Consider the following 25,464-nt stretch of genomic DNA (forward strand, 5'->3'; position numbering starts at 1 on the left):
ACAAGTCAATTATACATATTTTGTATGTTATATGTATTATATATTGGATTCATATAGTAAACTAGTAAAAGGTTATTAAAAATTATAAGGAAGAAAAATACATTTATAGTACTGTACTGTATTTTATGAAAAAAACCCCCACATATAATCAGATTCGTGCATTATAAATCTGTGTTGTTTAGGGGTCAACTGTATGTATACACTGTGAAATGATCATCACATTGTCCAGTTAACATCCACAACCATACACAGTTACACTTTTTTTTCTTGTTTTGAGAACTTTTAAGATCTATTCTTTTAGTATCTTTCAAATATATTATAGAGTACTGTCAACTATAGTCAGGATGTTGCTCCTTCCCTCCCCAGGACTTACTTATTTTACAATTGGAAGCTTGTACCTTTCGACTACCTTTTCCCATTTTGCCCATCCTTGCGCCCCCCCCATCCCTGTCTCTGAAAACCACCAATCTGTTTTGTTTTGTTTTTAGCATTTCACATATATGTGAGATCATATGGCAATTGTCTTTTTCTGTCTGACTTATTTCACTTAGCATAATGCCTTCAAGGTCTACCCCTGTTGTTGAAAATAGCAGGATTTCCTTCTTTTTAATGATTAAATAATATTTCAGTGGGTGTACGTGTATGTGTATGTGTGTGTTTGCATATGTGCATGCATCATATTTTCTTTATCAATTCATCCAGTAGTGGTCACTGACTTTATTTCCATGTCTTGACCATTTTCAATAATGCTAATGTCTTGCTTTTAAAAGAGGCCAGGGAAGAAAGATGCTTCTTCAGGAAATGAGTTCCCTGTCTGGAGACTCCCTATTATATACTATAATTTAAACCCATACAATGGCTTTAAATGACTCATAGGGTCACTGAATTATAGAGACAGATGGATGTATAAGCACTACTGAAACTGAGTTTGTCCCACTAAACCATGAATGTGAAAGAAGTATTTTTCCTCATGTTTTATGTGTATGCTATTTATACTTTTCTTTGCTCTGCTTCTTCACTCCTTCCCTCCCATGGAGTTCATCATTTTTTGTCTGTTTTACTTAGGTTCTTGCACACTGTTTCAGCTTCAAGCATCTATACACTCTCTGTTCTCCCAACTTGGCTTCTGAATCATTCTGGTTGCTCTGAACCTTAACATTATGAGTTGAATCATTTAACCCTCAAAATTCATATGTTGAAGCTCTGGCCTCTAGTACCTCAGAATGTAACTTTATTTGGACACAAGGTCTCCATTGGGGTAATAATGAAGCCATTAGGGTAGGCCCTACTCCAATATAATTGGCATTTTTATAAAAAGGGGAAATTTGGACACAGATACACACAGAAAGAAGATTATGTGAAGAAACACAGGGAGAATATGGCCATCTATTAAACAGAGAACAAGGCCTGAAACAACAGATCCTTTCTTCACAGAAGAAACTGACACTACTGACTGATCCTAGACTTCTAGCCTGCAGAACTGTGAGACAAGAAGTTTCTGTTGTTTTAGACACTGGTCTGTGGTACTTTGTTACGGTAGCCCTAATAAACTAATACACTTAGCTCTTAACAAATAATCTGATTAACTTTCCTATTTGATTCTGACTCAAGGCTTTGCTTTGTCTCTTAAGATCTACTCACCCCTCAGTTTGGTAAATGGGCAGAAGAGCAAAATATGTGATATATGTTCTAATTTTTTTCACTGAATTTGAATGACTTTTCTGATCCTTAGTTTCCTTGTATATAAAATAAGGATATTGTCCTTACCTACCTGTCTACCTAAATAAAGCGCAAATAAGATACTGCAAAGAGCATATAAAATACTACACAAATCTTGGGCATCCTGAGTCCTTTTTCTTTGTTCATAATATGCTCCTTCTCTTGTTTAATTACAAGAGAACCACTGTTAGAGGGCTCAAGTTCAGAATTCTCCACTTTATAAAAAAGGTTAATCTATTTGAGAGAGAGAGTGGGGTGGTGGTAGAGGAGAGGGGCAAAGAGAGAGGGAGAGAGAGTCCCGAGCAGGCTCTGTGCTGAGCATGGTGCATGACCCCAACATCCAGACCCAAGCCAAAACCAAGAGTCAGATGCTTAACTGACTGTGCCCCCCAAGCATCCCCAGAATTCTCCACTTTTTAAAGAGAAATCCTTTCAACCTAAGACTTTATTTCACTATTTCTAGTTCAAGAGGCAGGATGTGAGGCAGATGATGAATATGGGGTGATGTTTCAAGCTTTTAACATTATGACATCTCCAGAGGGTTTACAAGTAATTCCTCAAACAATGTATTTATTTTTATAAGAGACTAACATATGGAAACCAATTCCTTTAGAGAATAAGCTTTTTAGGAATGCTTAAGGGAAGAAGAACTAATGACATATCAAACTGCATTAACAAGATTGGGGTGTGTATTAAATGTGATTTTAAAATTTATAAAATTAAATGTGGAATGTTAGCAGTTTTTCAACATATTTTATATGTTCTGTCTGTTTTTAAAATGATTTTGTTAATGAGAATTTGAAAAATTATTGTTTCTATAATAATTAGCACTTTTATAACAATTATTTATAAAATACCACTTATTCCCAAATAGCTTACATTCTAGTTGCATTGATTCTTTTTTTTTTTTTTAAAGATTTTATTTATTTATTTGACAGAGATCACAAGTAGGCAGAGAGGCAGGCAGAGAGGCAGGCAGAGAGACAGAGAGGAGGAAGCAGGCTCCCCGCTGAGCAGAGAGCCCGATGTGGGGCTCGATCCCAGGACCCCGGGATCATGACTTGAGCTGAAGGCAGAAGGATTAACCCACTGAGCCACCCAGGTGCCCCTAGTTGCATTGATTCTTATCCAGTTTCAAGTGTTACTAAAAAGAACCAAATTTTTAAATGATTCTACCCTTTTCAGTTCTCTAGAATGCCTCCAGATGGCATTAAAACCCTTTTTCCGTTATATTTTGCAGCACAAAAATTTTAAAAATTAGTGCTATTTTAACCACTGAAGACTAGTCACATTCATTCTTTCATCAGAAATCATGACAATAGGACTTTTTAGACCTCTTAGGCAATATCTTAAGAAAGACAAACATATAACTACATCCTTTATGAAATACATATGGAAGCCAAAGGAACTTCCCAGACTGAGAAACAGATCTTGGACAAAATAAGACATTCGGTAATATCCTATCACAAAGTGTGATTTCTAATTAATAGCATTTTAGATGCTGAGTAATATGAGCCATGGCCTACATATAGGAAAATTCACAAAGCTGTCTTATACTAAGAAAACATACCTTACCCCTCAGAGTGATAAATAAAGATTCTTAAGGAACCAATCTGTTACTCATTCCTGTGAAGCCAATGTAATTTGTTAACTTGTGAATTATTTAATTTAAACTTTGGTGGAAAAATTTGGTAGCAAATGAATCACTGAAAACCCATTTGGATTCTTTGAGGACTGAGAGGAGAAAGATAAAATATGGAGTGAGGAACACATGCTTTCTAAGAGCTTTTTCTTAAGTTTTAAAAGCTGTATTTTTGAATTCAAAAAAATAACAAATTTTTGGGATTCCAGAGGTATTTCTAATTGTATTTTTCACATAATTCCAAGGTTGGAGATGGCAGGCTTTTAAAATGACATTGGTACTGCCCAGGTGTATAGGACAGAGTATCTCCCAGTATGTGTGAAAAGTCTTGTAATTATTTATGACAGTGCTGAAAGGCTCCAACGAAATTCTAAAGGGTTTGCCTCCTTTCTCCCTGACAATATACAGCCTGAAATATTATTACATTTCTGTTTTATAAGGAGAAGTATTTGCACTTTTAAGATTATTCTTATTGTGATAAAGCATAGGAAAGACCTCAAATTGTGTCCGCACCCAAAAGCACTTAAAAAGACATCATCATGAGAAAGAGAACCACAGGCTTCCTTCCATTATTATGATTACTCTTACAAGATACTAGCACTGTTTCATATTACAGGCATATTATCTGGATAGAAACAGGAAAGAAACTTACGATGTATTCGATGTGCCATTGTCTGGACTCTCTGGCTCAGCATCACCTTTCTCTTAAAAAGGAAGCAGGAAAAAAAAATACCAACATGTGAATGTTACGGTCTTTAAGATTTAAGAGAGATTAAATATATTTCCATGCTCCTATTAAAAATCTTTCAAAATGCGCAGCAGGAGGCTTTTAAAACATCTTTTTTTATTGTCTGAGAACCGGATTTGCAAGTAATTTCTTCTCCGTGTTCCAACTGCCCAGGCACGGATCTGTGAGTAGGTACTAAGGGGCTGTTTGCAAACAACCAGAGGTTCAGAGTGGAGACCTTGCCAAAAGATGAATATCTTACAGATGGAACCTGTTTCCTTCCACTTCATTTTACAGAAAATTTAAGGAAATAAACTCCATTAGCATTCTACAGGCAAGGCATTTTGAACTTTGATCCTTTCTGCTAACATAAGCCAAACCAGGGCAGACTGTGTAAGCCCTTGGAGGAGAGAATTTTACAGAACACCAAGGCTGCACTGCAGCTTCCAAGATCCCCAAAATTTCTACCCTACTGAGAGCCCTGGCAACACCTTTTGTGAACCCTGCTTTAATGCAGAGTAAGATGGAAACCAGAAATCCTTCCAGACCATCTGAAAGTCTAGCTACAGAAATGTTTCTGCGGTCTGTGGTCATTGAAGACTTAATAGGTTTTAATTAAGGAAGCCTGGAACCATTTCCCTTTTTATAGTTTTTAAAAGGGCAAATTCTAGCAATACACATAATGTAATTCTTAGAACTGTGATCATTGAGGGTTTGAGCCATGCATCCCCATTTTGTAATGTGTTTCCTCGAGACTGGAGGATGGAGGGATAAGGGCCAAGACTGCACGTGTGAGTCAGTTATGTTATGATGGTTGTGTGGTGCTGGAATTGAGTAAACCCTAGAGAAGGTTGTGGAATGTAAGAAATGGGCCTGATGGTGGCAACTTGCATTGCTTTGTTCTTTCACATCAGGCCTGAACATCCTGTAGAACCTCAGGCCTATGGCATGACATTAGCTTCGTGGTCACTGAGTCTCAGGAATGACCCCGTAAATTACACAATGAACACATCCCAAAGATAGCATCCAAACTGAATTCCAGAGGAAACTTTACACTATCTCCTCTTTTTCTTATAGTAAATTAAACAGTTGTGAAGAAGAGAAGGCACAGTTACATAGGTAGTTCACACATCTAGCTCATATATAACTTGGTGTTAATATGTATACACAGTGCCAGAAAAACCATGGGGGATAGTCACTCTGTTAAAAAGCCACAAAATTGATGTAAGTGCCTTGATCACAAACACTGATGAGACGAGGCCCCATCATTGACAAAACCATACTGAAATAAAAGTAGAGGCAGCAAATTCACAAACTTGCTTTAAAGCTCATACTTTTATACTATATTTTTGTTTTCCAGGCCAGTCCATGGTGCAATCATGTAGGAGACATGTAAGGCCTCATCAGCTGGCTTTAGTGCTGGAAAATAACCTCATTTAGTACTCTCCAGAATCATTTTCCCGCTAAGTAACCACAATTCCTGCCAGGATCCCCAAGTAAGAGCTGTAACACCTGCATTCTGTAAGACAAACCCAACTGGAGGCTTAATTTCTCAACCATATTGATGTTTTTTCCCCCTTGAATTTGGAACAACTGGTTACCTTCCCAAGTCTATAGCCGCCAGTAATAACCCCACATACAATCATAATCAAGAACGTAAAACGGCAGCTTCCGGAGCAGCAGGCAATGGTGAACAGTTCTAAACAACTTCTGTCATAGACACGGGAAATCAGTAATATAAGCAGAGACAGTTAATTGGATGTCTGAGGAAGGATGCTTTACCTTGACCAACAATGCTGACTAGTAGCCCGTAGGGTGAGAGAGCACAGGCCACATTGCGCATGGGATCTGGGGGCTGCAGGAACTGGGGGCTGGATCAGCACAGGGACGAAGCTGCAGCCGATTACCTCTGCTCTTAGCAGCACCGATGTTGTGGCAACAGGAAAACAGAATAAGAGGGACACAGTGGGGCCAAACGGGGCATTTACGGACGGCCAGAGAGTGAGTGTTCTCGGCAACTTCAGTGCTGATAATGAACTAACCTTTCAGGGGAAAAGTAAACTCAGAATGAAGACAGGGATTAAAGCTGTGTTTGTTGTTCAGAAAGAATAAAATGCATAACTGTCCCCATCATCTTGAAATTTTAGGTGATGCAATTTCTGAGGTGCATTTGAAATGTTCAAGTGCATCAGCCATTAAGAATTGCCCTCTCTTGGGGCGCCTGGGTGTCTCAGTGGGTTAAAGCCTCTGCCTTCGGCTCAGGTCATGATCCCAGGGTCCTGGGATCAAGCCCTGCATCGGGTTCTCTGCTCAGCAAGGAGCCTGCTTCCCTTCCTCTCTCTCGCTCTCTCTCTGCCTGCCTCTCTGCCTATTTGTGATCTCTGTCAAATAAAAAAAAATAAAATCTTAAAAAAAAAAAAAAAAGAATTGTACTCTCTTTATCAGGACCCAAGGGAAATGATCAATGTATAATAGAAACCGCCCCCCCCCCAAATTCTTAGTTGGGTGCTCAGGAGATGTTTCCCTGCAGCCAACAAAGAAGACTATTTGGGGTCACCCTGGTTATTTCAGCTGTTTTCATGACAGATACCACACTGGTCTCTTTGGGGGGAACCTGCATTGATCATTAAGAAACTGAACATAAAAAAATGGTTCAGGAGCAGTGTGGTCATCTTGCATGTGGAAATATAATTATAGAGAGGAAGAGAGCAAAAAAAAAAATGAGCCGTAGGATATATATATCTGTACACACACGTAAATGTATATATGTATACGATATGCGTACTTTCAGATTGATGCTCCCTATTTGTCCTCTTGAGCTTTCCACAGTACCTAACATATACTACATGCTCAGTATATGTCCTCTGTCTCCTGACCTGTCATAAATACAGTGGGAGAAGAGGAGAAGGGGCACTCACCCTGGAGATGAATATACAGTTTGAGGTATAAAACAGCTTGATGGCCCCAATAAGCCACTTAAAAAAATTACAGTAGCTACATTTTTAATCCAATCAATGCACTGAAGACTTATACACTGGGCACTCTGGTAACACGAAGATAAATAATACCTAATTCATTCCCTTTAAATACATAACATGACGGCATGGCTAGAGTATGCACTCTCCATCAACAGGGCTACGGGGTGGACTAAAGACTGTTGAAAAGGGACAAAATACACCTGCAGTAGCCTTTGTTCTTCTGCAGAGGAAAGTTTTGCTATACTATGACATTTCTTTTTTTTTTTTAATTTATTTTTATTTATTTATTTTTATTATTATGTTCAATTAGCCAGCATATAGTACATCATTGGTTTTGATGTAGTGTTCAACCACTCACTGGTTTAATGGGTTACTTTTTTTTTTTAATTTTATTTATTTTTTAAAAGATTTTTATTTTTTTTATTTATTTGACAAAGATCACAAGTAGGCAGAGAGGCAGGCAGAGAGATGGGGGAAGCAGGCTCCCTGCTGAGCAGAGAGCCCGATGCGGGGCTCGATCTCAGGACCCTGGGATCATGACCTGAGCCGAAGGCAGAGGCTTTAACCCACTGAGCCACCCAGGCGCCCCTGAATGGGTTATTTTCTAACAAAAGTAAACCACGTTCATGGTAATGACTTGGCTTGCTTTTGTTTTTAGTTCTGTAAGGCCTTCAACCACTATGGTAAACGATACACTTGTTTCTAGATATATCAACTTTAGACAGTGTGCATTGATTTCTGATATAAAAGGCAAGACATAAGGTACTTAAGATACTACCACCTGTGCTTACAATTCTTACTGGTTCTGTTATTACTTGTAATGTCTCTAGTGGGTATTAAGTTTAACCTTCTATTTCTGGATTAATCAACTGCTGACAGTATCTTTTCCTTTATACTATGTGAAATGAGGAAATTCACGCATTTATTCTTCCCTCCCTTCGCCACACACAACTTTGTACAGCTATACTTTTCCTTCTGCATAGCCAAGATTTAAAACATTTATATTCTGTTCAGTAATTATTAATGAGTCATCCTCATTAATATTAATTTAATTAATGATTTAATTTTTGTAATTGTAGGCACATTAGAAAAATTACAAACCAATAATCAGATTTATAATATTATAATGATTAAATATTAGTCACTAAAGAACAAAGTAGTAAGACTAGACGTGTATAGAAGGGAACATCACTAACTCTGAATGAAGGCAAGTGTTCGTGGCATTTAGGTCAAATGTATTTCCATTCTTATCTTCATCATGCCACATGTTAATCTGTCTCAGTGACAGGCTATGGTTTTCCTAAAAAAATGTTGAAATGCACATGGGTGGCTCATTTGGTTAAACATCTGCCTTCAGCTCAGGTCATGATCCTAGGGTCCTGGGATGGAGCCCTCCATCAGGCTCCCTGCTCCTCGGGGAGTCTGTTTTCCCCCTCTCTCTCTCTGCCCCTCCCCCCACTCATGCTCTCTCTCGAGCTCTCTCAAATAAATCTTTAAAAAAAATGTTAAATGGAGCATCCATTTAAGGTACATAAAATGTATATGTCTATGAAAGTTATAAATGCAGTTTTTAAAAGGTTAAAATGAGTTAACTGTGAAAACATCTTCCAGACCAGGAAATCAGTATTGTCAAGAAATAACCCCAAAACTTCCCAGGCTTACATCCACTTTCTGCCCTCCCCCCCAGCTATCTAGAAATAGAATTTTGTGTTAATAATTCCCTTTCTTTTTTTAAGGTTTTTTTTTTTTTTAACCACCCAAGTATTTATTAGTAGATAAAATATTTAGTTTTTCCTGATATAAATTTTACATAAATGGAATCACACTGTATGCATTCTTTTGAGACTTATTCTGTCACTCAATGTTATGGTTTTTAGATTCAGCTGTCACGATGTATTGTAGCCTTGGCTCACTCATTCTCATTGTTGTGCAATATCTCCTTATAAAAATCTACCATGATTTTCTTATTCATTTGACTCTTGATGGACATTCATTTTTTCATTATGAATGATGTCATTATAAACATTCATGAACTTCCTTCCTTGTGCATGTTAAGAGTTCTGGGACATGATGCTTACATATTCTTGACTTGACTAGGGAATCCTAAACTGGTTTCCACATTAATTTATGGTTACACTTTAAAAATTTTTTCCAACTTTAATAATATAAAATGTAATTTCACTATGGTGTTTGCATTTCTGACTGCCAGTCAGGTAAATATATTGTGCTTGCTCTTTTCAACACTCCCTGTCAATTCTTAAATTTTTTTTGTAGCATTTTGTTTTTTTAATTCATACAAACATTTTTTCTTGATACAAGTCTTCTGCCACATTATACAGGCACACACACACCCCAGGGAATAACTGTGCCCAGTATGAGTCTTTTTACTCTTTTTTTTCTGGAATATTTGAATGATTTTAAGTTCTCAATATTAATTTAGCTGAATTGATCAGCATTTTGTTTTAAGAAATACATCAAAAGATGTTCTAAGTTATCTTTTGAAAGTGTATATTTTTTCTATTAACATTTAGGTCTTTTAAAAATACAAGGAATAGGGGCTCCTGGGTGGCTCAGTTGGTTAGGTGTCCAACTCTTGATTTTGGCTCATGTCATGATCTCAGGGTCGTGAGATCAAGCCTTGTGTCAGGCTCCATGCTCAGTGGGGAGTCTGCTTGAGAGTCTCTCTCTCCCTATCCCTCTTCCCCTCCTCTCCATAAAAAATAAAATTAAATAAATATATACATAAATCTTAAAAATATGAGGAATGGTTTTTGTATATGCTATAGGGTAGGAGTTAATTTCATTTTTCTCCCTATGGATAACCAATTATTCTGGTACTATTTATTAAAAAGCCCATTCTTTCCCCATTGGTCTACATTATCATCTCTGTAGTAAATCTAGTTTTCATACATCTGTGGGTCTGTTTCTGGGTCTTCTATTCTATTTCATTGCTCAATTTGTCTATTACTATCTTCATTACTTAGCTAAAAATAGGTATTTATTTTTAATACTGGTATGGTAAGGCCCTAACCTTCTTGTTCTTCAGGAGTGTCTGAGCTACTCTTAGCCCTTGTTCTACCAAATAAATTTGAGAACCAGCTTGTCAACTTCCACATATATACAAGTGAAGTTATAAATTTGCTGTCTGCTGGATCCCACTGTCCCACTGATGCTGTTGAAAAGTGAACTGGAAATCTAATTGTTGCTTCTCTAAAGGTATTAAAGGTTATTTTAAGAATTCTTCCTTATCTTTGTAATTTACAGTTTAACTATATTGTGTCTAGTATGGACCTCTTTTTTATTTTATTTATCTCGCTTAGTACTCATTGAGTTCTTTCAGTCTGTGGGGTAGTATCTTTCAATTTTGGAAAATTCTCAGCCACTTTCTCCTTTAATATTTCCTCTGTTCCCTTATCTCCTTCTGGAACTCTAGTTAAATGTATGTTGGACCTTCTCATTTTATTCCCCATGTTTCTTAACCTCCATTTTGTATTTGCCATTTCTCTAGGCTGTACTCTAGATAATCGCTTAAGTCCAATTTCCAATTCATTATTTTTTTCTTCAGTGAAGTCCAATCATCTGTTGTTAAACCTGACCAAGGAAATCTTATTTCCTATTATTATTTTTTCATTTCTAGAGGTTCTGATAAGTACTTCTTCAAATCTTCTTATTCTTTACCACATTGTCAATCTTTTTTTTTTTTTTCTGGAAATTAAAGTAAGCACTCTTGTTTTATATTTTGGGCTTGGTAATTCCACTTGATCTTAGCCAAAATTCTGAGAAGTGATGGGTTTGGTAATTTCAATCTCCCAAATCCTTGCAGGTCTAATTCTCTGCTATCTGTTTTTCACTGCTCTTGTTTATGGTCTCTTGTTTTCTTGTATATGAGTGGTTTTCTCTTTAAGTATATTTAGTTAAGCAATCTCATACTCAATGTGGGGCTTGAATTCACGACCCTAAGATCAAGAGCTGTATGTTCCACTGATTGAGCCAGCCAGAAGCCCATATTTTTAAAAGTTTAGTATATGAGTGATTTTGATAGTGAGTTCCTTATTTCCCTTAGAATTCTATTTTTATTATTCTTTATTCTTAACTGTTTTTCACCCCTTTTCTGGTATTCTTATTTGCTGAATTTTGACCTTTCCATCCTGATTGATTTTCCAAGTATCTTACCTTCTTGTCATATTTTCCATCTGTCTTTTGCTTAATATCCAGAAAACAAATGTTTTTAACCTTATATTCTAGATTCCAGAGTTCAGCTATTACTCATCATTTCTATTAAATTTTAAAATTTTATTGACCATATTTTAAATTCTCAAGTGCTCATTTATTCTGCAACTACTTTTTTTTTATGCCAATCTGTTCTCTTTGTATTTAATACAAATAATTTCATTTTTTTCTGAAGATTGTAATGACACTTGGAATTTTTTCTTCTGTTCTTTGAATTAATAGATTGATTCCCTCAGGGCCATTCCTTTTCTTTGGTGCTCTGTTACATGTTCTCATTTTTGAATGATAATGGGTTGATTAATGAAGGTAATTGGTGTGAATTTCCTGTATTAGTATATTGATCTCTTTTCCTAACATACCTCTACCTTGTAGGGAAGGGCTGATTTAGAGCTCTCTGTATATAAGTCCACAGGGTACTGAGACTGGAAGCCTTCATTTAGGGTTCAGGAGAAGAGAGACCTCAGAGTAAGCTGGGAGCCCTGACCCTTCCTCTGCACCCCAACAAAAATAGGAAGTACTTTTTATAGATGTGCTTGACTTTGGCAGGGGGGAATTTATTTGAAAACAAATATCCCCCATCCCTTGAAAAGAGGAAAACAAAATATCCCCCATCCCTAGAAAAGAGGAGGCCAATCACAAACTTCCATAGACAATGAAATGCCAGAGAGTATACCACACAAGGCAGGTGGCCCCATCATTCCATAGAAGATGGATTCAGTTTACATAATCTACATTGAAGTATAAGCACATGGATTTATGACATGCCATAAAAATCCACTGATACATACACAAAACACAGTATATAGTTCTTGGTCAAGAATTCAAACTCACAGTGAAATGACAGAAGCAAACTTCTGGGGTCAAGTAATGGGATACAGTCTGTTGTTTTTGGTGTAGAGATTCCAAAATGCAAATCCTGGCAGTCATTTTTTGTTTTACCATGTGACCTTAGATTAGTTATTAAGCTCAAAATCTCATTTTCATTACATGCAAAATGGGGATGGTAATGCCTACCTTATGTGCCTATGGTTAGGATTCAGTGAAATTACATGTCAAGGCACTGGGACACAGAACAGACTCAACAGCTATTTCCTTTGTTCTTTATGTCAAAACTTCTAAGCTCAAGCAAGTACAATGAATGTACATCTTCTCTCTTTACCCTGAATTGTTTAACTTCAAATGGAAAGTAGTGAGAAAAGTAATGGCAACTCTTCAGTATGCTCTAGTTTCTAGTGTGTTCTTTAGTTATAATTATAAGGCATGTGATGCTGATACTGCACATCTCATGGACTTAATCAGGCATTTCTTTTAAGTCCTTTTCTTACCATTGAATTTATCATTTTCCTTAGATTTCAAGTCTGTTGGCCTTTTACCTCTTTACCAGTGCCTGTGCTCAGCAAATCCCAAAGAGGGTGGGATAATTAAGTGACATTGCCTATGCGTCATGACGCCTCCATCCCCCAACCTTAATCTTTCTCTAGCTGTGCATTAAACGTCTGGGGCTTTCTAACACATTTGTCTGGTAGTCTTTTCTCCTCAAGCCTTCTGCCTCACAGATGCTCAGTGGGTGAGTCTCAGTTCCAAAGATACGTTTACTAGCTCAGAGTGATTTTCATGTTCAAACATAGCTTTGTAATTGGCAAGGGGTGCTCTCAACTGAGTGGCTGGTCATGAGACTAAGAATGCCCAGTCTTGGTGAGTGAGTGCTTTCATGACATGAATGGGGTAGCATATGCAATTTTAGTGTTCAAGAAGATATTAACACCAATTACTAGTGCCAAAGAAGAGAATTAAAACAGTACTTCGTGGAATGATAACATCCTCTCTTTGATGATGAAGCCCATGTGTTTTATTAGATAGGGGTTTCAGTAAGAAAATTGCTTCCTACAAGCACCCTGTCTATCTCTGGAAGAGGGAAAGATTTCTTCATGGATTCTAAGGTCATTTATCTTGAGGTCTTCTGATTGGTTCTCCTGGCCCACCCATTTTCTTTTAATTTAGATAACTCACTAGTTGCCTTTAAAGATTTTTTTCCCCTCCGCATATACCAGAGACTGTAATAAAGCAAAACGTTTTTTTCCTCCCGGGATTGCTTTGAAATTTACCATTTTATATTTTGGTCCTCCTTTCCTTTGAATAAAGCTAGAGGAACACTCCAGAGTCTTATCCATTTGGGCAGTACTTGAACAAATGGCCCTCTTTTTCCCCACTTGATTTTGTTTCTTAGTGAAGTTCTTCTCAACCTACAGTCTATTGCATGCATTTTCCCTTCTCACCCCCTCTATCTTCCACCATCCACAAACGAAGCTGTAGAGATAAGTCTTACTTGGATTATTGTGTCCGGAGGAAACAAGCTGAGAGTCCTAAAAGAACAAGAAATAACAATTAATTTTCTTATTTTGACTTTAAAAATCTAAGTTGAATATTAGACATACTACCAGTCATTCAGACCCTATTCACTAATCGTGATCTGTACCAGGCACTGTAATGAGAAACATTTATATCAATGTGCTTACTAAGCAGTTCTGGAAATGTAGTTCACAGTCTCTTTGCTTTTGTATTGCAGACTTTTTGTTTATTGAGGTGAAGTTCACATAACATAAAATTAACCACTTTAAGATGAGCAATTTAGGGATGCCTGCGTGGCTCAGCCAGTTAAGTGTCCAAGGTTTTGGCTCAGGTCATGATCTCAGGATAGTGAGATAGAGCCCCATGTCAGGCTCCATGCTCAGTGTGGAGTCTGCTTGGGATTCTCCCTCCCTCTCCACACCTGTGTGCTCTCTCTCTGCCCCTCACCACCCCTGTGCACTCTCTCTCTAAAATAAACATAAATAAATCTTAAAAAAATATTTAAAGTGAACAACTCAGTTGCACTTAGTACATTCCTAATGTTGTATAACCACTACCTCTATTTGGTTGCAAAGATTTCCATCATTCCAAAATAAAACTTAACCTTTAGGCAGTGTCTCCTCATTCCCCCACTTCCCTTAATCCCTGACAATCACCAATCTGTATCCTATCTCTATGAATTTATCTGTTTTGGATATTTCAGGGAATCATAGAACATGTGACCTTTTGTGTCTGGCTACTTTCACTCAGCATAATGTTTTGAGGGTCATCCATGTCATAGCACGTATCAGTACTTTGTTCATTTTTATGGCCAAATAATAGTCCATTGTGTATATATACATCAATTTGTTTAGCCATTCATCCATTAATGGATATATCAGCTGTTTCACCTTTTGGCCATTGTGACTAGGGCAGTTATGAACACACACGTGTATGTATTTGTTTTAGTCCTGTTTTCAGACTTTTTGGATATATACCCATGAATGGAATTATGGAGTCATATGGTAATTCTATATGAAAGCTTCTGAGGAATTGCCAAACTGTTCTGCACAGTGACCGAATCATTTTACATTTTTACCAGCCATATATGAAGTTTCCATTTCTCCAAATCCTCACTAATACTTGTTATATTCCCTTAACTTGGAGAAATTTTATGATAGCTGTCTTAGCATATGCAGTTACTCACAGTGGTTTTGATTCATATTTCCCTAATGACAAATGATGATGAGCATGTTTTCATGTTTTTGTTGGGCACTTGTACATCCTCTTTGGAGAAATATCTATTTAAGGACTTGGCCCATTTTAAAGTGGGTTGTTGGTCTTTTTTGTTGCTGAGCTGAAAGAGTTCTTCACATATTCTGGATCATAGACCCTTATCAGACATATGATTTGCAAACATTTCCTCCCATTCTGTCAGCTATCTTTTCACTTTATTGATAATAACCTTTGATGCACAAAAGTTTCTAATTTTAATGAAGTCCACTTTCTTTTTCTTTTTATGGGTCATGCTTTTGGTATTATATCTGAGAATCTACTGCCAAATCCAAAGTCATACATGTCTTTCTATGTTTTCTCCATGAGGCTTATGGTTTTAGTTCACATATTTAGGATTTATTATATTAGTGACTTTTTTTTTTAAGATTTTATTTATTTATTTGACAGAGATCACAAGTAGGCAGAGAAGCAGAGAGAGAGAGGAGGAAGCAGGATCCCTGCTGAGCAGAGAGTCCGATGCGGGGCTCGATCCCAGGACCCTGGAATCATGACCTGAGCCGAAGGCAGAGGCTTTAACCCACTGAGCCACCCAGGCGCCCCATATTAGTGACTTTTAATCTAACCCAGTTCCCTTTGGATGTACATTTACTCTCCTCACCTTTCTACAGATGAGGCTGGCACTATCCCACCAGGGACAATCCACTGAACAACTGTTGTCAGTCTCACATTGGTGGATGAAAAGATTATTACAGATTTCCACTTACCTGCAATGGTGGAAAGCCAGAACTACATAGCATTTTGAGTTTAGTTACTGTTTAGGTAAATAGCAATTGAACTGATTTTACTTGCACTCAAGTGAAATGCTAACTTTTGCTTTGAGAATTCACATCCTTTTTACTTGCTAAATTCCCATTTAGCGTGAAATATAAAGGACAGTTACAAAAGGATGAATTAATCGAGATGGTAGGAATGTAAAAGAATAAGGGACAGCACATAAATTCCTCTTGAAGGAGTCCTGCCCTGCGAGGTAGCTGCAAAACCCTGGGGCTGCCACAGAATGTACAGACCCTTCATCTTTTACTGAGCCAGGACCAGGCTGGGTTCAGAGCAGAAGGAAACAAAGCCCTTCCCTCCCAAAGGGAGGGAAGCACTTACTTAAGTCCTTCCCATTTTGTATTTCCTGCCACTCAGGAACCCATTCGCCTATAGTGTCTGTCTCAGAGGATTTCTCTCTGTCTCTTCCCTTCTTTCTCTCAAAGACCCTTGCTTTCTGTAAGTAGATGCTTGGGGAGTTGTTAACCCCGTCCGCACATTCTTATTTTGGCCCCCTCTGGGAGCACTCTACAAGGACTGCAAGGTTCTGTCAGGCACCTTAAGGGTTGCAGAGCGAGTGTACAAAATCTCTGCCTACAGGGCCCCGGGATCGGGTGAGTTAGCAGTGAAGATGAGGTGTATACAAAATATTATAACCCAGGGCTGAAAGGGATGTGACACGGCTCTGCAAGGGTACTTTAAACCTTTGTATCCTTTCCTTGTCCTTGGGATGCATGTCCTGCCATTTTCTGTTTTCTGCTTGGCAAACTTCATTCTTTCTTCAAGGCTCAGAACAAAAACCCTCAAGGGTTACCTGCTTTTTGAAACCTTCCTGAATCTCAGAAGGACACAAGTGCTTTATGTTTTCACTGCACTGTATCACACTGCCACTACAGAAATTATCTTTTCAACTATGACTCTTCAACAAAAAAAGATAAACCCAGCTTTACTAAGGTACATATTACATGATATAAATAGCACATATTTAAAGCATACAACTGGATAAATATCATAAAAAGAATGTTACTATGATTATTGTCTTGATCCAAGGGGGGCTCTGTCTTGTTAAGGAGCATTTACTGTTTGAAGAAACAAACAGCAGTAATATCTATTCATTAAAGAAAATTCAGAAAAGCAGTAAGGTATTAAAAAAAAAAAAGTTGCCTGTCATCCCGTAACAGGACACTGCTAAGGTTAATCGACTGCTTCTGGTTTGCCAGTGTCATTCATCAAGTGTGTGTCATTTTGATATGTGCACAAAAGGGATAGCCACTTCCGCTTACTTGCAAGAATATGTACAGATGGGAATTCATTCTTCTCCACCTTCAAGTCCTGAATTCCCAACACCTATTGTTTAGTACATGGGGATCCTAAACCTTCTTTAAATGTTGTGTTTAGCTGGGAAGTAAAGTTTGTACATATCATTTGGCTAAAGATAGAGATAACCAAGTGCCCTGGTGTCTGCGAAAGCCCTTCAATGAAGCACTATAATAAAGACTGTATTTTGTCATGTGTAACCTGCCATCAAAACTGAGGCTACCTTCCCTCCTATACTGCTATGAAAGAACACTACTGCCAATTAATTTTAAGATGCCATCAACTATGAAACAAATCCTGATTTTAGGGAACTTAAGATGTAAAAAAAAAAAAAATCTACTTTAGATCAGTTAAATACAGCAGTTCTTAAGCCATGTAGCTTAAGGACGATCCTCATACTGTGAAGGTTTATTACTTAAAAATGGCTCTTTGGAACCATCTGAGGACATCTCCACTCAGTTCTCTCCTTGCTTGTCTCTCAATCCAGCATTAGAATTATAAAAGGCAAGAAATGGAAATATATTTCTCTTATTTTCAGACCCATGCCTGAAGCTAGTTACTATAGAAAAAGGAGCCTCCTGACTGGGGGGGGAGGCGTCTCCCTTCACCCCCATCCATCACTTTCTCCTCATTCTTTTCAATAAAGCTCAAAAGAGTTGAAATAAGGTAATTTATAATTAATTTGAATGTCTTTCAAGGTAAGGCTAAAACATGGAGTTTTAGCTCAAATACTTTGTGCTACAACTTAAAGCATGTTAGGAACACCTAGAGGGAGACAGAAAAGGAACTTTCCGTTTTTAAAGCACTTTCCTTCACACTTTGCTGCCTTTCTTCTCCTTCTAGTGTACAAAGAGGCAATAGGGTTATCCCTTCTAAAATGATGCTAGAATTCTTATATAATGCTTGAAACACTGATCAGTAAGAAGAGTTCCAGACCAGGTTTGTTCCCACCAGAGCCGGCATCCATTGCCACACGAAATATTTGGGAAATGTCATTAGGTTTGCACATATGCCTTCTGAGGATGGAAAAAGTTCTACAACTTTGAGTCCTTTATTTGCATTTCAAAACTTATGAGACTCTTATAAAAATTAAGAGAAGGCAAATCAAATTCAATTTTTTTTTCTTGGTTGAAATACCTGATAATGGCACACAGTCTTTTTTTTTTTTTTTTTTTAACCAAATTCAATTACTTTTGAGATTTAAAGAATGAGGTGGACATATCTGGTAGTTTTTGCCTAAGGAATTGTGACTACAAATTAAGATTTCAGAGAACAGAACAAAAATATCCAAATACAGTATCAATGAATTTTACTATACATTATGTCTTTTAACACTGAGACAAATTGGGAGAATTTTCATAAGCATTTAGCTAATTAATTTCATGGTACTGGTAACTCAGAACACCCAGTTAAAAGGACTTCCCTTGTGAGGTCAAATTGCCCTTTCAATCTTAATGAGGGCCTAGTTTTGTTATTTATTAGTCATTTTGGAGATTTTGCCCCTCAAATTCCATAAATAATTCTAACTCCTATACACTAGGAATACTGATAATCTCAAACATTAATAACCTAATGAATGAACTGCAAGCCCCCAATTGTCAAACACTGATTAGTTGAGATACAGGTTAAAAGAGATATACTGTGTGTGAAAATTAGCAACAATCTTTGCAGTGGGCAGAGTAGGGCTCTCCCAAAGATGTCTGAATCCTAATTCCTGGACTCTGTGAATATACTGCTGCTCATGGCAAAAGGGATCTGCAGATGTGATTCAGTTAATAATTCTGAGATGGGAGATTATCCTGGATTATCCAGCTAGGCCCAATATAATCACAAAGGCCCTTATAACAGAGATGGGGAGGAAGGAGAATTAGAGGAGATGTGACAAGGAAGTCCGAGGTCAGGATGATGAGAGCCATGAGCTTGTAGAAGCTGAAAGCAACAAGAAAATAAATTTTTCCCTAGAGCATTCAGGAGGAACGCAGCCCACCAAGACCTTGATTTTAGCTCAGACTTCTGACTTCCAGAGTTGTAAGACAATATGTTTGTGCTGTCTTATGTCACTAAGTTTGTGGTAATTTGCTATAGCAGAAATAGCACACTACTCCAGTCTTATTTCTTCTGTACAAGAAGAATTAATAGTACTTACCAGCTTTTTGAAAGAACAGCATTATTAAAACCATGCGATGTTCTTACACTTTGTAGAACGACTTACTCTTTTTTTTTTTGAGCAAGGTTAAGGGATCTAGGGGTGACATAACTCCACACAAATCCTATAAAAATCCTAAGTAACATATAGTTTTTCATTTAAATTTCAAATTCTGTGCCTTAACTGATATTTGATAATGTAACTTTTTGGATGGAAGATAAGATTCTTATAACTTAAAGTTTCTGCCTTGAAAAATATATATTTGCACTAATGAGATAAGGTCTCAATTTTACTGTAGAGATACGTTGTTACTCAAACTATATACATTCAACAAAACAAATTTATGCAAACTTTTTGGAAAAGTTGGGACCCAGTGTGCCTTGGGGTGTGTGCTCAATTACATCAGAAATTGTACTTCCACCATGGATATATTTATATAAATAAAATACGTATTTGGTTATATTTTGGGTGAAGTCATTATTTTGGCCAAATTATATACAAAAATGAAAAGGATTCTGCATTGTATTTTGTGTAGCAGTATGCCATTGGAAGAGTGACATGCAGGTTCTGCTTAAAGATGGTGACATAGGAAGATCTTGAACTCATCTACTCCCACAGACACAATGAGTCCACAGTACACATTTCCTATTAAAGAAATCTAAAGGCTAGCTGACTGATGATGACACATCCAGCAAATGAGAAGAAAACTACATCAAAGCAGGTAGGAGAAATTGGGAAACAATCTCGCCATAAGCCCAAAACTGGAAGGGAACTCCGAACTCCTTGAGGAGCAAAGGGTTCAAAGTCCATACTGGGCACTCCCAACTTTTTAGGGCTATATTTGGGAGATAAACTCCCAAAACATTCAGTTTTGAAAACCAATGGGGCTCGAACTCCAAGACCCACAACACAGTAGTGATCTGAGAAATGCCTCTTAAAGGGCTCATGTACTCCGAGTCACCAAGGCCAGGTCCCTGCTCAGATTATGCCCAGAATTCCTCAAGAGGCACACCTATGGGCAGGTGCCTTCTAACACACACAAGTAGGAGCCTGCTGGAACACTCTCAAGGGTCAGCTGGTAGGTGCCATTTTCTTGCTCCCCCTTTGCCATGTTCCAAAGCACCAGTATATCCCAGAAGGGAGCTCTGGTATGTGTCTGATGCCCTGATTTTTGTGGCTGCTGCCTAGATTATGCCTCTTGGTCTCTTGGCTACAGAGGTCAGAGACCTTGTGATCTGGTCACAGAGGACTGTAATAGTAGGTGTCATCCACAAAGGAGCTTATACCCGTACGATGCCCTAACTTCTGCTATCAGGGGACACACGTCTGTATCACCTGGCTGGGGTGACCAGTGGGGCTCACACCTGTGAGCCCCACTGGTCTGTAAACAATACAGAAGAGTTCGTAAACTGCTACTATTCTCAGGTCACAGCAAGAAGCAATAGACCCAGAAGCCTAGTCTTTCTGTGAAGGAGGCCTAATAGCTGATCATCCTGGCTGTGGCCTGAGGGGCTGGCTACTAATTAAACACACATCTAGGAGTTGAACCTAATCTTCTCCAGCTATCTCAGAGGGTGGGTGCTATCTTTGCATCCCAGCTGTGCTCCAGAATGCCATGTTTCCTGGAGGGGAGCTTTCCGGGGATCTGGTGCCTGGTGTTTTTGGCAGATGCCCAGAGGATGCCCCTAGATCACCTGTTTCTGGTGCCCTGAAGGGCTAGTGTTCCTGGGTCCCACAGGACTGTGGCAATTAGAGGGTTGGTTCTTGGTAGACTACCAGGACCAGGGCACTGCACAGACAATAGACTGAGGCACACCCTCTTCCCCTCACTCTCCATAAGAGGCCACTTGGCTTGTCCTGGAGCTTTAGAATAAAAGCCAGGCTTTGGGAGCAGCACATATTTTAGTGGCCTATGGAGCTGCTCTCAAGAAACATATGCTGTGGACACCATTTTTGCATTCTTCCTCTGCCTTGCTGTAGCTTGCTGGTATCTCTCAAAAAGGAACTTAAACACACCCTTGGAACCCAAATGTTTGCAAGTGCTGTCTGAGGAACACTTATAGATTGCCGGCTCTGGTGGCAGAACCAATGCTTATAGCTGTGGACCCTCAGGACTATATATATATTTGCATACTTTTAAAAACTGCCACCTGGGGGAGGAGTCAAAATCGCGGAGGTGTAGCAGACTGAGAGGACATCAAGTCGCAGGAGTTCAGTTACACAGTTATCAAACCATTCTGAACCCCTACAAATCCAACAGGAGATTGAAGAGAAGAAGAGCAGCAGTGCTAGGAACAGAAAATCCACGACTTTCTGAAAGGTAGGACGTGTGGAAAAGTGAAACCCAAGTGATGGAAAGATAGACTGTGGTGGGAGGGTCTGGCTCATGGCAAGCGGTGGAGCAACAGAGCACAAAATTTGATCTTTTAAAAGTGTGCTCCACTGAGGGACATCGCTCGAGAGGCTGAGTGGGGTTGGAGCCCTCGCAGGGACAGTGTGGTTTCAGGTCCCGCAGGGTCACAGAAGGATCGGGGGTGTCTGAGTTTAGCAGAGATTGCAGGTATTAGAGCAGGGAAGCCGGTTATAGAGATGGGGCTGAGGAGTGAGCTATTAGCTCAGGATTACCTTAAAACAGGATCCGTGGCACAATTAGGCCACTGCTCTTTGAGCAGGGATCCCACAACTGGCAGACCCGGGGAGACTCACCTTCCTTCTCTAGAGGCAGGAATCTGCTAGGTTTGGACACCCCAAATGGAGCTGTGTGCCAGGGACAGAAATGCTCAGTCACAGGCTGGGTGAGCTCAGAGCTCAGCCGGAGACCAGGGAGACAGGAGTGATTGAGCGCTTTTCTCTAAAGGCGCATCGAGGAGTGCAACCCCAAGCTCTCAGCTCCTCCAGGCTGGAGATTGGGAGGCCACCATTTTCATTCCCCTCCTCCAGAGCAGTACAAAGTGTTCAGTGAACAAAAGCTCCCAAGAGGGAACTCAAGCAAATTACTTAGCCCGGCCCCTGGCAAGGGTGGTGCAATTCTGCCTCGGGCAAAGACATTTGAGAATCACTACAACAGGCCCCTCCCCTAGACGATCAGCAAGAACATCCATCCAGCCAAGACCAAGCTTACTGACAAATAGCAGAATTCCAGAGGAGGGGAAAGCAAAGCATGGAATTCATGGCTTTCTCCCCATGATTCTTTAATCTTGCGAAATTAATTAAATTTTTTGAATTTTGTTTTTCTTATTCTAATTTTTTTAACTTTTTCTCTTTCCTCTTTTAACATTTTTTAACTAGTTTATCTTAACAATACCTTTCTAAAAAAAATCTTTTTAAACCTTCATTATTATAGCCATATTTTATCCTTCATTGTATCTAACTTTATTTTTTTAATACATATAGGTTTTATTCTTCTAAAAAATTTTGGGATAAAACTTCTAATAGATAAAAATATGTCCTAAATCTAGCACTGGGCTTTGTTCTAGTCTCCAGCCTGAGCAAATTCCACTTTCTTTTTCTTTCTTTTCCCAACCAACTTATCGTACCAGTTCTTTTTAGAATTTTTAAAAAATTTTCATCTCTCCAGTCATATTTCATCCCTTCATTGTGTTTACCCTTATTTTTGTATATATATAAGTTTTTCTTTCTTTAAAATTTTGGGAGGTAGTTTCTTCTAAGAGACCAAAATACTCCCAAAATCCAGTGGGTGGCTCTGTTCTATTCACCAGTCTAATATATATATATTTTTTTACTTTTAAAAATTGTTTTTAAAAAACTTCTTTTCCCCCTTTTTTTCTCCCCCCGATTTGGGGTCTCTTCTGATTTGGTTAGCTATGTTTTTCTGGGGTCTTTGCCACCCTTTTAGTATTTTATTCTCTCCTTCATATATTCTTATCTGGATAAAATGACAAGGCGGGAAAAACTCACCACAAAAAAAAAGAACAAGAGGCAGTACTGAAGGCTAGGGACCTAATCAATATGGACATTGGTAATATGTCAAATCTAGAGTTCAGAATGACGATTCTCAAGGTGCTAGTGGGCTCGAAAAAGGCATGGAAGATATTAGAGAAACCCTGTCTGGAGAAATAAAAGCCCTTTCTGGAGAAATAAAAGAAATAAAAGAACTAAAATTTAACCAAGTTGAAATAAAAAAAGCTATTAATGAGGTACAATAAAAAGTGGAGGCTCTTACTGTTAGGATAAATGAGGCAGAAGAAAGAATTAGTGATATAGAAGACCAAATGACAGAGAATAAAGAAGCTGAGCAAAAGAGAGACAAATAACTACTAGACCACGAGGGGAGAATTTGAGAGATAAGTGATACCATAAGACAAAACAATATTAGAATAATTGGGATTCCAGAAGAAGAAGAAAGAGAGAGGGGGGCAGAAGGTATACTGGAGCAAATTATTGTTGAGAATTTCCCTAATATGGCAAAGAGAACAAGAATAAAAATCCAGGAGGCACAGAGAACCCCTCTCGAAATCAGTAACAATAGGTCCACACCCCATCATCTAATAGTAAAATTTACAAGTCTTAGTGACAAAGAGAAAATCCTGAAAGCAGCCTGGACCAAAAGTCTGTAATATACAATGGTAAAAATATTAGATTGGCAGCAGACTTATCCACAGAGACCTGGCAGGCCAGAAAGAACTGGCATGATATATTCAGAGCACTAAACGAGAAAAACATGCAGCCAAGAATATTTTATCCAGCTAGGCTATCATTGAAAATAGAAGGAAAGATAAAAAGCTTCCAAGACAAACAAAAACTAAAAGAATTTGTAAATACCAAACCAGCCCTACAGGAAATATTGAAAGGGGTCCTCTAAGCAAAGAAAGAGCCTAAAAGTAGTAGACCAGAAAGGAACAGAGACAATATACAGTAACAGTCCCTTACAGGCAATACAACGGCACTAAATTCATCTCTTTCGATAGTCACCCTGAATGTAAATGGGCTAAATGGCCCAATCAAAAGACACAGGGTATCAGAATGGATAAAAAACCAAAGCCTATCAATATGCTGTCTACAAGAAACTCATTATAGACCCAAAGACACCTCCAGATTTAAAGTGAGGGGGTAGAAAACAATTTACCATGCTAATGGACATCAAAAGAAAGCTAGGGTAATAATCCTTATATCAGATAAATTAGATTTTAAGCCAAAGACTATAATAAGAGATGAGGAAGGACATTATATTACACTCAAGGAGTCTGTCCAACAAGAAGATCTAACAATTTTAAATATCTATGCCCCTAACATGGGAGCAGCCAATTATATAAACCAATTAATAATAAAATCAAAGAATCACATTGAAAATAATCAATAATAGTAGGGAACTTTAACACCTCCCTCACTGAAATGGACAGATCATTTAAGCAAAAGATCAACAAAGAAACAAAGGCCTTAAATGACACATTGGATCAGATGGACATCACAGATATATTCAGAACATTCCATCCCCAAACAAAAAAATACACATTCTTTTCTAGTGCACATGGAACATTCTCCAGCATAGATCATATCCTGAGTCACAAATCACATCTCAACCGGTACTAAAAGACTGGGATCATGCCCTGCATATTTTCAGACCACAATGCTCTGAAGCTAGAACTCAAGCACAAGAGGAAATTTGGAAAGAACCCAAATACATGGAGACTAAACAGCATCCTTTTAAAGAATGAATGGGTCAACCAGGAAATTAAAGAAGAATTGAAAAAATTCATGGAAACAAATGATAATGAAAGCACAACTGTTCAAAATCTTGGGACACAGCAAAGGCAGTCCTGAGAGGAAAATATATAGTGATACAGGCCTTTCTCAAGGAACAAGAAAGGTCTCAAATCCACAACCGAACCCTACATGTAAAGGAGCTGGAAAAAGAACAGCAAAGAAAGCCTAAACACAGCAGAAGAGAAATAATAAAGATCAGAGCAGAAATCGATCAAATAGAAACAAAAAAAAAACCACAGTAGACCAAATCAACAAAACTAGGAGCTGGTTCTTTGAAAGAATTAATAAGATTGACAACCCCAACCCCCTGGCCAGACTTATCAAAAAGAAATGAGAAAGGACCCAAATAAATAAAACATGAAAGAAAGAGGAGAGATCACAACCAACAACAAAGAAATATAAACAATTATGAGAACATATTATGAGCAACTATATGCCAGCAAATTTGACAATCTGGAAGAAATAGATGCATTCCTAGAGATGTATAAACTACCACAACTGAACCAGGAAGAAATAGAAAACCTGAACAGACCCATAACCAGTAAGGAGATTGAAGCAGTCATCAAAAATCTCCCAACAAACAACCTGCTACCCAGGCCCAGAC

General features: G+C 38.2%; 1 protein-coding gene across 1 annotated transcript in view; it reads right to left on the minus strand.

The window, feature by feature from the left end:
- The window catches only part of AFF3 (AF4/FMR2 family member 3), a 525,952-nt gene that overhangs the window by 162,416 nt on the left and 338,072 nt on the right, over positions 1-25,464 (minus strand). Inside the window, exons 8-9 of the mRNA XM_032840305.1 lie at positions 13,623-13,659; positions 4,014-4,065 (exon numbers count right to left, since the gene is read on the minus strand). Coding sequence (XP_032696196.1) covers positions 4,014-4,065; positions 13,623-13,659 — 89 coding nt within the window. The remainder of the gene's footprint in view (positions 1-4,013; positions 4,066-13,622; positions 13,660-25,464) is intronic.

The sequence above is a fragment of the Lontra canadensis genome, unplaced genomic scaffold (genome assembly GCF_010015895.1).
Source record: "Lontra canadensis isolate GAN:19392208 unplaced genomic scaffold, GSC_riverotter_1.0 scaffold112, whole genome shotgun sequence".
In the NCBI taxonomy this organism is placed as follows: domain Eukaryota; kingdom Metazoa; phylum Chordata; class Mammalia; order Carnivora; family Mustelidae; genus Lontra; species Lontra canadensis.